Raw genomic sequence first — 13,593 nt, 5'->3', positions numbered from 1 at the left:
GAAAATTATGCAGGGTCACATTGTTCAAACAAAGGATTCAGAGTGTCTGTCAGGAATGCTTGCATACTCTCCAGGAGGTCACCCTGCTGGGACCAGGATCCATTTGAAATTGACAGTCGACGTTAGCCAGAGTTTCAAATTCAAATAGTCAGCGTTCTGGCCCTGTTTTAACGACTTACATCCGATTGGAAGGTAGGGGTTGTGGCCCACTTTATGGCCCCCCCTGCTGGGAGAGGGACTCTTTGTTATCTTGGAAAAAAAGACATTCCACAGAAAGTTGAGTGGCCAACTGTTCAGCACAAGTTATCAGAGCTGTTTTCAAAGGGTGGACTGCTACATAGACAACAGTACAATATTCGGAGTACCAATCCTCTTGCGCACTACAACGGAGTTGCAGTACCTTTTATTGATGTAGCAGCATACTCCGCCTCCTTGCATCTCGTCGGTCACTTCCTGGTTCCGATTCAGTCTGATCGGCGTCCCAAAGCCTTTCAGCAGTAAATCCTCATCTCTATCCGAGTCGTTGAGCCAAGTCTCTGTAAGGACAAGTAGGCAGACGTTCTCAACTTCTCACCTGACTGTGATCCAAGCTTCCAGCTCATTCAGCTTGTTACGGCGTGTCCCCAAGCAGGATGGAGGGGAGAACGGGCAGCCTGCGACGGTCCCGTAAACTCATGCACTTCATTCTCCGGTGTATTTCACCACGTTTCCCCCTTTTCCGGCGCCTTGGCCTTGCAGCCGTGCGGTAGAGTTCTGGTGGGATGCCTGGCGGTGGCGCAATTCGTTTTGGGTGGAATTGGAACTGCAGTAAAGACTCCCGGGTAAAGGTAATCCTCAGGAGGGCTCCTATCCAGAGCGCACTCGGTTGATTTGTCTCATAGCTTGAACGGTAGATGAGAAACAGTCCGCACAAAAGCAGCATATATTCCAGCTTGAGGACCCACATTATACTGGGATGGTGACACATCAATCACACAAACAAATTTGCATTAAAACAATAAAAACTGCTCCTGGTCACTATCTGGGTCGCACACTGGGAGCGTCCCTGGAAATCTGGTTGTCGCCATCAGTGTGTGCATGTGTGTCTGCATGGGTGAATGGGATTGTGACTGTAAAGCCCTTTAGGGCTTCTCAGAAGGTAGTGAATTTCTACAAGAATGTGCCCCTTACACTTTACAATGAATGGAGAAAGCCCCAGTTTGTGTTAACCAGTGAGATGCTTCAGCAATGCTGCACTTCACTTTCAACCTTGTGTATTGTGTTGTGTGTCTGCAGCCTGTCAGGTTGTCTGATCACAGAGGAAGGCTGTACTTCTCTGGCCTCAGCTCTGAAGTCCAACCCCTCCCATCTGAGAGAGCTGGACCTGAGCTACAATCATCCAGGAGAGGCTGGAATTAAGCTGCTTTCTGCTGCACTGGAGGATCCACATTGGAGACTGGACACTCTCAGGTATGGAGAGACCTGCTGCAGACACACGTGACTAAGAAGGAAGAGATGCAAATATCCTGTCTATCCTTCACTCGGCTCTGTGTCCTGGATCATCACACATTCTCTGATTTAGTGCCAGGAGCCTTTATTTCTCTGTTCTTAAGTCCATTTCTGTCTTCTCTCTTAATTTTATTCCCAAAATGCTGCAATGAAGAAGACAAAAAAGACACTTCATTCACAGAGTTTATAACTCAGAAAACAGCAGAAATGTTAAGAAGCTGATATAGTCTGCTCATGTTTGATGGATTATTGTTGTCATCAGAACTCTGGACCTTCATTGACTTAGACACAGCGAATGTCCAACAATGTAGTTTTAAGGCCGTCTCAGCACAATAAAAGCTCCAGTTTTCCTCAGTGATCATATGGTCTTTACTTCCTGCTGCTTCAACAGAGATAAGATGAAAAGAGTTTTCACACTACTGGAACATGATAAGTAAGGACAGAACTTTACAGTAGATTTACTTTACAGTTTCTTCATCAGTGTAGAACAATAAAAGAATGAGAGCCATGCGAGGTCCATGTTTGCATTCTGAAAGACGGCGTGCTGCTTTGAACCCCCTTGTCTTTCTTTCAGGGCGGAGCCAGCTGGAGACCAATGGTTGACTCCAGGTCTGAGGAAGTGTAAGTGTGATTTTCCTTTAATTACTAACATCAAAGCAGCCCAAACATCTTCATAATGTCATATCAGTCATTTGAGTCCTCAAAGTGTCCAATGAACAGATGATGGATCAATAACTGCATCTGGATTGTGTTCGTTTCTTCATCAGATTCCTGTCGTCTCACAATTGACACAAACACAGTGAACAGAAACCTCAAACTGTCTGACAACAACAGGAAGGTGACCTTTGAGGAGGAGCTTCAGTCATATCCTGATCATCCAGACAGATTTGAACGTTGGCATCAGCTGCTGTGTAGAGATGGTCTGACTGGTCGCTGTTACTGGGAGGTCGAGTGGAGTCAAAAAGTTTCTGTATCAGTGAGTTGCAGAGGAATCGGAAAGAAAGGAAACGACTGTATATTTGGAGGAAACAATCAGTCCTGGAGTCTGTTCTGCTCTGATTATGATGGTTTCTATGCCTGGCACAATAACAACAAGACATTAGTCTCTTCTTCTTCTTCCTCTAACAGAGTAGCAGTGTATGTGGACTGTCCTGGTGGTGTTCTGTCCTTTTTCAGAGTTTCATCTGACTCACTTATCCACCTTCACACCTTCAACACTACATTAACTGAACCTCTTTACCCTGGATTTGGGCTCTGGTCTGGTTCCTCAATAGTTCTGTGTTAAGTCTTAATGTTCTGGTTCTGTTAGAGAAACTCTCTGTTTACCAGATAGCCCAGTACTGTCATTTATAAACTGATTTTCAGATTAATTTCTTTTTTTTTTTTTTCTGAAACTTTACACAATAATTTCTTGTAAACTTCTTTCTCTTCCAGTTCTTGTACTTCTCTCAAAGTATCAATGAATATCAGCCGGTCATGTTTCTCTGAAGGGCTGCACGGTGGCGCAGTGGTTAGCGCTCTCGCCTCACAGCGAGAAGGCCCTGGTTCGAATCCCGGCTGGGACCTTTCTGTGTGGAGTTTGCATGTTCTCCCCGTGGGTTTTCACCGGGGACTCCGGCTTCCTCCCACCGTCCAAAAACATGCTTCATAGGTTGATTGGTGACTCTAAATTGCCCCTAGGTGTGAATGTGAGAGTGGATGTGTGTGTGTGTGAGTGAGGCCCTGCGACAGACTGGCGACCTGTCCAGTGTGTACCCCGCCTTCGCCCTTCAGTAACCGGGATAGGCTCCGGCACCCCCGCGACCCCGAAAGGGAAGAAGCGGTCAAGAAAATGGATGGATGGATGTTTCTCTGAAGCTCACAAGTTGTAAATGTTGATGAACGCTCACAAAGAGGAATACGAAGATTACAAAGTAGATATAGACTTTAACAGTCCACACCAATTGCTTTCATTTAAAGTCTATTATCTTAAAAATATATATAATCTTTTGTCTCTAAATTTTCATTTTTGCATATAGCTTCTTGAAATCTATAACAAATTCTTGATATATAACTTTTCGTACAATTCTTCATTTAAAATTTCATGATTAAATTCTTTCTCAAATTTTGATAAAACAATATTTGTTTTGTGTAGCAGCTGGTCATCATAACATAAAATCTGAGAGCCACTTGTTTTGGACAGATATCATTTTGATAAATTCAACTTTTTGTAAGTGCTGAAAAATAGAGGAAAAAATGTGTAAAAGAAAAAAATGCATAAAAAGTCAGTCTGTGTAAAGCAATGATTTTTTTATGCTCCAAATAAACAAGGTATCCATCTCTCACAGTCCTGTAACTTCTTCTTTAACACCAGAGCTGTCAGTGACACCTAAATGAAACACACTCTTTGACATACTGGTCATTCCGGTACTCACCTATGATCATGAGCTCTGGGTCATGACTGAAAGAACAAGATCCAGACAACAAGCAGCTGAAAAGAGTTTTTTTCCAGAGGGTGGCTGAGCAGTCCCATTGAGATAGGGTAGAACTGCCGTTTCTTCCACATCAAGAGGAGCCAGTTGAGGTGGTTCGGCAATCTGGTCCGAATGCCTCCTTGACATCTCCCCGGGGAAGTGTTCCTGGCATGTCCCACTGGGTGGACGCCCCGGGGAGGACCCAGGACCTACATCTCTCGGCTGGGCTGGGTCCCCCCAGAGGAGCTGGTGAAAGTGGCCGGGGAGAGGGAAGTCTGGACATCTTTGTTTAGACTGCTACCCCCACAACTCTGTCTCAGATGATCAGAAGAAGATGGATGAATCAGCTGATACTAAGAAAAGTTTAAATTTGTAAAGCCTTTTGCTTAACAATTCAAACACTGGAGCTAAAGCTATGGTCGAAAAGGGTTAAGAGACTCCTTTGTTCTCCGCTTATCTGTATTAGTGGTACCTGTTTGAACTGGTTATCAGAATGAAAAAGACACATCTATTACTGAAAACAGTCACCCTCTAAATTCCACTTTGGCCAAGACCAAAGAGCTGTCAAAACATGATAGGCAGACAAAGCTTAATGAAGCCCTGAAGCTTTTCATTTTATTGGCTCACTCCAGCGCAAAACTTCTTGAGGCTTCATTTATTTTTGTTGGGACATCTACTGGATGAAAAAATATCAGTTGGTATTCATGTTTGTTTATTTTTGTGTTTTTTTATATTTACTGTATTACTGCACTAATAAAGTTCAATAGAAGTCAGTTATTTCATGTTTTGGTCTGACTTACTGCAAACATATTGGATGTAATACAATTTAATTTGTCAAAGTTAGATTTTCAATCAAATCAAGGAGTAATAAATAATGGATGATTAATTACTACAAATGATATCTGATTAAACACTAGTTAATTTTTTTGTTTTCTTTGGGTCTGTTGTTTTTTAGATAACTTTTAATGAAGCGTAGCAATCCATGAGGCTGTAAAAAGAGGAAAAGTCAAAGTGAAAGTACATTTATTCCCATACTTCCAAAAGCAGCTGGAAGATAAATAAAATAAGAAATAAATATAGAATCAAAGAGAAGAAAAAGAAGGCCAAAAATGAAAAAAAATGGATAGAAAAGGGGGAAGAAAGGAAGTGGGCAGAAAACGGTAACTTTGAAAATACAGTATTTGTTTCTAGATGCTTTATGAAGCCGGAAAACAGCAGAAAACTCACACTGTGGGAAAGGCTCCGTGCTTACTGTTTACTTTCACTTTATTCTGAACTGAAAAGACACACTGAAATACATAAACTGAGTGACAGTCATCAAAACTAAAAACAAGAGCGAAACAGTTTTAATCTGTACTATAAAATATAAATCACCTGAACACAAGACAGAAACAACAGTCCGTTTCTTTATCCACCTCTTCCTTACTACATTTTTGGGAAAAATCTTTCCTCACAAAATTAATTTCTAACATGACTTAGTAACATATTCACCATTCTTTAGTTGAAACAATAATGAAATGATCACTAATCACATAAAATAATGTTATACTTAAAGATGCATTCTCTGTTGAGTTTTTCTATATTATTTTAAGTTGAGAGTTTTGCCAAATTATTAATTCTGTTATTTTATTTATGCCAAGAAAATTGTTTCTCGCCTGTAAGTCTTTATGCATGGTGTGAGACTAGATTTAATAAAATGTGTGCAACAGTTTTTACATGGTAGAGGTTTCTGTCGAGTGAGTTCTTATATGGTTTATGAGACTACATTTTTTAGTGTAACTTTTATCACATTCTTTACAGGAGAAAGGCTTCTCTCCAGTGTGAGTTCTCATATGTTTTTGGAGAGTTGATGAAAAACTAAAAGTTTTACAACATTCTTGACAAAAAAAAGGGCTTCTCTCCTGTGTGAGTCCTCATGTGTGTTTTGAGATAAGATGTTTTACTAAAACTTGCATTACACTCTTTACAAAAAAAGGGTTTTTCTCCAGTGTGAATTCTCATATGAGTTTTGAGATATGATACATCACGAAAGCATTTATTACATTCTTTACAAGAAAAGGGCTTCTTTCCAGAGTGAGTTATCATGTGTGCTTTGAGAGAATATGAAGCAGCAAAACTTTTATTGCATTCTTCACAAGAAAAGGGTTTTTCTCCTGTGTGAATCCTCATGTGTGCTTTGAGACCAGATTTTGTAATACAACCTGTATCACATTCTCTACATACAAAAGGCTTCTCTTTTTTGTGGGTACTCATATGCGTTTTGAGTGTAGAAGCAACCCTAAACCCTTTATTACATTCTTGGCAATAAAATGGTTTCTCTCCTGTGTGAGTCATCATGTGTGTTTTCAGATGAAATATCTGACTAAAACATGCATCACAATCTGGACAACAATAAGGTTTGACTCCTGCATGATTTCTAGTGTGAATTGTTAGACTTGATTTATGACTAAAGCTTGTGTCACATTCTTTACAAGAAAACAGTTTCTCTCCTGTGTGAGTTCTCATGTGTGTTTTGAGACTTGACTTGCAACTTAAGGTTGCATCACATTCTGTACAAGAAAAAGATTTCACTCCTGCATGTTTTCTGATGTGTATTTTTAGACTTGATTTATGACTAAAGCTCATATCACATCCTTTACAAGAAAAAGATTTATTTCCTTTGTGAGTTCCCATGTGTCTTTTAAAAATGGATTTAAGACTAAAACTAATATTACATTCTTCACAAGTGAAAAGTTTCTCTCCTGTAGTGTCCACACTTTGGACATGACTTCTGCCTCTCTGATCTCTTTTCTGTGTGTCTGTCACATCATCTGTATTAGATATTGATTGTTCGTTTTGGCTTCCTTTGTCATGCTGACTAACAGTTGCATTCAAGTGCAGCTGATTGTTGAGATATTTTTCACCGTACTCACTTTCCTCATAAGTTGGAATCTTCCTCAAGGTATCAGTCTCCTGCTTCAGATCAAGCTGCTTTTCATCCTGACTGATGCAGATCCCTTCTTGCTCCTCTTTAATTCGTGGAAGTTCTGTTTCTTGCTGCTCCTCTTTAAACTGTGGAAGCTCTGTTTCTTGCAGCTCCTCTTTAATCTGGGGAAGTTCCGTTTCTTGCCACTCCTCTTTGATCTGTGGAGGTTCTGTTTCTTGCAGCACCTCTTTAATCTGTGAATGTTCTGGTTCCTCTTGTTCCACTGTGAAGCTCACACAACGATGCGGGACGACTGCAAGGACACAAGAAAAAGTAGGACACTGAGAGGACAGAAGACAGCAAGCATCCACTTACTCATAATAAATAAAAGCCAATATGGTTTCAGAGAAAACGGATCAACCTCAATGGCTATCATTGATGCTGTACAGGAAATCACTGCTGAGTACAGCTCTGGATACAAAGAAATATCCAGCTGGAATCTTCATTGACTTAAAAAAAGTATTTGACACTCTCAATCATGACATCCTACTGGACAAACTGGAAGTGTACGGGATCAGAGGAGTAGAACTAAATTGAGTCAAAAGCTATTTAACAGGAAGAAAACAATTTGTCAAAATAAATGAATTTACATCAGGGGCCAAAGGGTTAAGTTGTGGTGTCCCACATGGAACAATTCTGGGCCCGCTGCTGTTCAATATTTACATCATTAATATAGTCAATGTTTCAAAACTTTTTTGCTGATGGCACAAAGATATCCTATTTTACAGACAATCAAAGGGAACACATCAATGTGTTGAACGCAGAGTTAATCAAAATAAAATTGTGGATGGAGTACAACAAACTATCTTTGAATCTAGACCAGGGGTCACAAACCTTTTTGAAACTGCGGGCTACTTCATGGGTACTGAATCATATGAAGGGCTACCAGTTTGAAATAATAAATTTGCTTAGTTTGCCTTTAGTTATTCACTATTAATAATAATAATGATACTCTATGTGAAGACACTGATTTCTTAGCATAATTATCAATAATGACAACAGATATCAATATTCGGAACTTTATTAATCTCAACAGATCTTGTCACATTTTGAGGTAATGACCAAATGCAATGTTTTTAACAAAATTATAACTTATTAATCAATTATTAATTAATTATAACTATTATTAGTGGATACGCTCCTCAAACGCTTTAATTCAGTCTCATGTACCTGTTCCTTTATTTTCCTTAAACCTCCGAACAGGTTGATTGACAGATCCCACAGAAGACAAGAATCTACGCATGGTGCGTTCACTGACCTCTGGACATAAGCGAACAGCCACTCGGCCCAACTCAGTCCACTAAACTTTGTCATTTTTAAACAACCTGCAGCAAAACAAATCAGTTTTTTAGAGAAAACGTTGACACTGTTTAATCACTTGATTATATCTGGATCGGTGCCGGCGTCCTATGTTTTCTCTGATAAACTGCTTTGTTTTACTGCCGATATCCGGGGCTCAGTGAACGCACCATTCAGAAACACTCAGCAGCTCTTGGTTCTGTTTCATTACACATAAAACTTTAACCAAATTCTAGGAATTTAGAAAAAAACAGTATCGCAATCATACGGTTTCATAATAATGCGATAAAACACAAACCAATTAGTCATTATAAACACAGCAATGTGTGTGTGTTTTTTTTTATTTGATCGCCTAAAAAGGAGGATTTGAGTGACGTCACAGCAGTGTGGTGCCTGTGTGCCACGCTGGGTCGCGCAGCGAGTCCACTGACAGTCTCAGATGCAAGTGAGAAGTCTGTTCAGTGGAATGTAAAAGAATGTCCAGAACAAGTATTCAGGCTGCAGAAGTGTGGCTACAGATGAAGCGATGAGGAAATCTTGGTTATTGATTTTGCAGAGGAGATACACGATTAGCTGTGAAGTTGATCTCTCATGGCGCCCGCTGTTCTGTACTCGGACAGACACTTCAGAAGTGCATTTAATTAGAAAAAAGTTGATTTCCATTACAGTTCTGCGAAAAATATCCATCCATTTCAATACGCCCCCAAAACCAGCTCCTCTACGCGCAATAACTTTTTTTTCGAAAAATTTGAGGTTTTTTTTTTGTAATCTGTGTTTCCATTAAAGATAACTAATAATCAAATATTCTCGGTGTCTCCATGTGGGAAAGGGAGAAGGGGACGCATCATTCTTTGTTATTAGCTGCATTTCCATTACACATTTGCGCAAAACTTTATGGAAATTCTAGGAATTTCAACAAAAAAAACGTTTCGAAATGACACTGTTTCTCATAAAATAATAATTTTGCGATAAATCACAAACCAACTCACACGATAAGTCATTAAAAACACGGCGATGAACAACAAGAAGTATTTTTTTTTTATTTCATTCACTAAAAGGGAGCATGTGGGTGACGTCACAGGGCGCGTGCAGCGCAGCTCGACTCAGGAGAGGGAGGAGTCTGTTCAGCGGTTAAAAGAAAAAGCATTCAAACAAATAAGCATCATGACCTTTTTTCTGCTTGAAAACACGACAACATAAATTCAAGTTTCTGTCACGGCGCTCGCGCTCATGAGACTTCAGGCTCCAAGCTGCAAAAGAGCATCTGCAGGTGAAGCGATGAGCAAAGAAGGAAGAGCTGCGCGATTGTGTATGACCCGCAATTAATAAAGCGCTTTGACGCTCCAGGACCTCTTGGTGCTCCGGCTGTGCAGCGCTCAGATCAGACACTTCATACCGAGAGGCGCATTTATTTAGAAAAAAGTGTTTCCGTTACAGTTTTGCGAAAAATGTCTATTTCCTCCTCTAAGCGCAAAAACTTTTTTCGAAAAATGCCAGTTTTTTTCGAAACTGTGGTGTTTCCATTATTAGAAATTATTATCCAAATTCCAATTTGCGAAATTTCAGAGTTAATGGAAATGCGACTATTGATTATCTCGTTAAGGAGAAAACGATTTAAAAAAAGAAAAATAGTGGGACAGGCCGTTTTTGGCTTCAGAAATAATGAACATATATCTTTAAGATGTTTTAATTTTTTATTCTTTATAAAGGCAGGTGTGATTTAAAAAAAATGAATAATAGAATTGATTAGGAACTATCTATAACAACAGATTACATTAACTTTTGATGCTTTTTTTTAATTTTAGTGTAAATGTTCACGTTTTTCTTCAATAGCTTTTAGGATTTTAGGTCACATATTAATTTGCGATTAATCGCGAGTTAACTCGGGGCAAAATGCGATTAATTGAGATTAAAAAATGTAATCGCCTGACGGCTCTACTTTTTACTAATTGCAATAAAGCAAAATCCATGTAAATTTTTTTTTTTGCCTAATTTCCTAGCCTGGGATGAATAAAGTATTGCTATTCTATTCTATTCTAAATATTTTTTCTTACCATTTCTATGAAAGGTTTAGACAATGTTTTAGGAATTGGCAATCTTGGACATTCCGAATATTCATACTTATATTTTTGATCAGTTTACGAGTATCCAAGCACTCAGATTACTCGGTCCACTCATAAATTTTTAGTGTTTTCAGTCTCCTTTTTATAGTCACTTTCATCTGGAGGAAAATTTGCAGCTAAGCTTGGATTGTCTTCACCGTGCAGCAGTCCAGCCTCTTTTTTTTCTTATCCTTGCCTTTACAATCAGGGTTGTTTTTTGTTCTTTAGAGTGTGTTAAAATAAACCTCTTTTATAACTGAAGCTAAACGTTATTGAGTTTTAGTCCCTCAGACAGAATAAGATGAAGGGAGGCTGAAAGAGAGGGAGGGGAACAGATGACCATGCAAGGTCATGGGACAAGTGTCCAGTAAATGATATGTGTTGATGCTCATAAACGACTACTTACAACGCTTAAGCACATCTATCAAAAAATATTTAGTATTTATATAGGATTATATGTCATAAATCAACAACAACAAAGACATTGTTTGAAGCAGACACGGCCGGTCAAGCCAGCAACACAGCAGGGGCACCACAGAGTGGAGTGCACTAGTCCACTACGGCAAGCGAAAGGGATCAATTATCTTAAGGAAAAGTGGCATAATTAAAAAAAAAAAGAACATATTAACCATCAAAAATGCCACTTTTTGCACATAGTAATAGGAGCACATAAATTACACAGCATTATGATGTCCTGAAAATGGGTTTAAAAAGCTTAAAAAGCTGCTCATCAACAGCATGCACTAGAACGCCAATTTGGATGTAAAACTCTCCTTTTTAAGCTTTTCTTGGGACAATACAAGGTGTAATTTAAGTGCTACTTTTAAAGCTTGGATAAAAGGCGCCGTTTTTAAGTCCTACTTTTAAAGCTTGGATAAAAAGCGCCGTTTTTAAGTGCTACTTTTAAAGCTTGGATAAAAAAAGCGCCGTTTTTGATGGCCCATACGCTGTTTCTTATGTCTCTTTTCGCTTGCCATATTCCCATCTCCAGCCACTCGAGTCCTTGTGACCTGGATAGACAGACAATCCACCCTCGGTAAGCCGATAAGAGGCACCTGAGCCACAGGTAGGCCACTCGAGGCGCCCACCCACGGAGCCCGAGGGATCCAGAAAGCTTTCCCTCATTTGTTGAAGTGAACATACCTATAACGTGCAGCTGAAGCTGTGGATTCCATAGTCCGCGTTGACGACAAAGCTCCTGCTCGTTCTGTTCTTCAGCAGCAGAATTCTGAGGTTCTGAAGACATGATGGTTCCTGCAGCTGCAAAAGCTCTTCAACTCCAACAAACACCGCCGTCCTCTGAACAGCAGCAGCTCCGATCAACTGCTAGTCTCACAATCACAGCCACGTTGTCTTTACGTTCAACACGTATTCACTCATTTACGACACTTTGGAAAATGCTGAGAGTTCCGACACGAACCACGTATCGTCCTTTCTGTACGAAAACGTCACGAACGTCCGAACTAAACAACACCATCAGAAGAACACAAAGCTAACATTGCTAGCATGCTTGCGCCACGTGCTTCTTCTTCCTGTCTCGTCATCGAGGGCTGCAACCAACGTCGTGGTGCATTAGCGCCACCACCTGGTGTGGAGTATGAGTCAAAACTATTTACACTCCTAACAATACAGGTCAGTTATATTCTCCCCAGTTGTTCTGTCTTTCTCAGAAATTAAATCAAATATCCGTTACTCAATTTATGCTTTATTGAATATTGTACATGTGTTTAACAGTTTACTAAGTTGTTTTTATGGGATAAGAAAAAAAATATTTCTTGGATGAAAAAAATACAACATTTAGTTTTTAACTTAATATGCAACATGTTTGAGTACGATGTGTAATTGTTTCAAATACAACTTTCCAGAGGGACAGGAAAATTGTATTATACCTGTATGGTCCCTCAGGCTTGTTAGGGGCATTAGTGGTGGTTCTGGGTCTCTTACCCTTCTGGTGCAGCACGTGGGTGAGAGACTGGGTTAGTGAGCTGTTTCTGGGCCATAGCTTGGCAAAACAAAGAGTAAAACATAGGGTATAAAAACAGAGTATAAAAGCAGAATTAAAAAAGGGCAATTTTAAAAATGATGCGTCTTTAGCTGCTTTAAAAAAACTGAGTCAACAGGACAAATGAAGACAGTAACAGAGGGTAGTAACATCATAAAACAACCAGTTATAAATAGAAATCTGGATGGGTCGGGGCCTGTCTACACACAAACAGATACAAACTTACCTGTTGGCTATGATAATCTTCACATTTAAGATAATTAAAATGTACACAATATAGCTGCAGTTTACACACACACTTATGCATATAAATCCACACATGTAAAGCCTTTTATTCTGTCACGCATTCTATTAGTGTGAAGGTTAGCTGACACCTGTGCTGTGTGTGTTTATGTTTTGCTGAGATGGATGATAATGGAATGTACAAAGGGGGAAGGTGCCCGAACATCCCCAAACCAAGACCCCCGTCGAAGCAGCAGCAAGGACCCCCCACACCCACCGGGCAATCCTGCCCCACGCTCCAGACATCCGCCCAACTCCACCGCGGGCTCAGGAGTGGGACACCCAAGAGAGTGGGTTCCTGGGGGAGAGTTGTAAACAAGGCCCAACCAGGCTCTATCTCTGATGAAGTTTTTGGGGAGGTCCAGTTATTGAAAGCAAGGACCAGAGCCCATCGACTACCACCACCGACCATCACCACTGGCAGGCGCCACCCGGAGCAACAGCAGGCATCAAGGGGGTTGCCCCATCCCAGAGCCGGAGTGATCCCAGCCCCCACATCCAGGTGAGCGCCCCCCGCAACGCAGGCGGACCGTGCACCAGGACAGGGATTTTTTGTGAGAGTTTCATATAATACTTACTTTAGCAGGGCTAAGAAAGCTGGAAAATCTCTACCAGACTCCACAGGGAATCTTAATGTAACCACTTAAATGCGGCTCATAGGGCTGCTCATTTGACCGAAGTTGTAATGGATTGTAAATCAGTGAATGTTCGGTCCACGAAGCTTTACCCTTCCTCGTCCGAGCTGACATCCAACTCAAAACGATACGGCTAGACATTTTTGTGTAGCAGCGATGATGATTTACACTAGCGAGACACAGAGCTACCATAATAAGACAGTGCGGTCAGAGACGGAGAAGCTTCTCTCTGCTCCAAAAGCCACACCCCCTCAGAGGATATGTTGCCAACGGGAGCTTCATGAAACATGAAAAACATGAAAAATTGCTTTTTAAGACTTTGAAGTTGTGAAGTTTGGCTAAGAACTTCATAATCATAATTACAACA

The 13,593-nt window shown here is 40.3% G+C and overlaps 2 protein-coding genes across 4 annotated transcripts in view; one reads left to right on the top strand and one right to left on the bottom strand.

Moving 5' to 3' along the window:
* LOC112139907 (NLR family CARD domain-containing protein 3-like) overlaps positions 1-13,593 on the top strand; it is a 385,294-nt gene that overhangs the window by 4,885 nt on the left and 366,816 nt on the right. The gene's annotated exons all lie outside the window — the stretch shown is intronic.
* Positions 4,863-11,946, bottom strand: LOC112145048 (gastrula zinc finger protein XlCGF28.1). 2 transcript variants are annotated; one of them, XM_036214835.1, is made up of 3 exons: positions 11,451-11,946; positions 6,740-7,159; positions 4,863-6,706 (listed from the first exon to the last, which is right to left on the bottom strand). In XM_036214835.1, the coding sequence occupies exons 1-3, from the start codon at positions 11,551-11,553 to the stop codon at positions 5,808-5,810; spliced, it is 1,422 nt and encodes a 473-aa protein (XP_036070728.1). In that variant the 5' UTR covers positions 11,554-11,946; the 3' UTR covers positions 4,863-5,807. The 2 variants fall into 2 exon arrangements, with proteins under 2 accessions (XP_036070728.1, XP_024125821.1); XM_024270053.2 differs by having other exon boundaries at positions 4,863-7,159; positions 11,451-11,945.

The sequence above is a fragment of the Oryzias melastigma genome, linkage group LG2 (genome assembly GCF_002922805.2).
Source record: "Oryzias melastigma strain HK-1 linkage group LG2, ASM292280v2, whole genome shotgun sequence".
Taxonomy (NCBI): Eukaryota; Metazoa; Chordata; class Actinopteri; order Beloniformes; family Adrianichthyidae; genus Oryzias; species Oryzias melastigma.
This window is presented reverse-complemented; position numbering and strand designations above follow the sequence as displayed.

Excerpts from the sequence above, each read along its gene's own strand:
- LOC112145048 (XM_024270053.2), bottom strand. The coding sequence starts at position 11,553 with ATGTCTTCAGAACCTCAGAATTCTGCTGCTGAAGAACAGAACGAGCAG. Across the intron at positions 7,160-11,450 it reads GCTTCAGCTGCACGTTATAG|TCGTCCCGCATCGTTGTGTG; the intron begins GTATGTTCACTT and ends GTGTCCTTGCAG.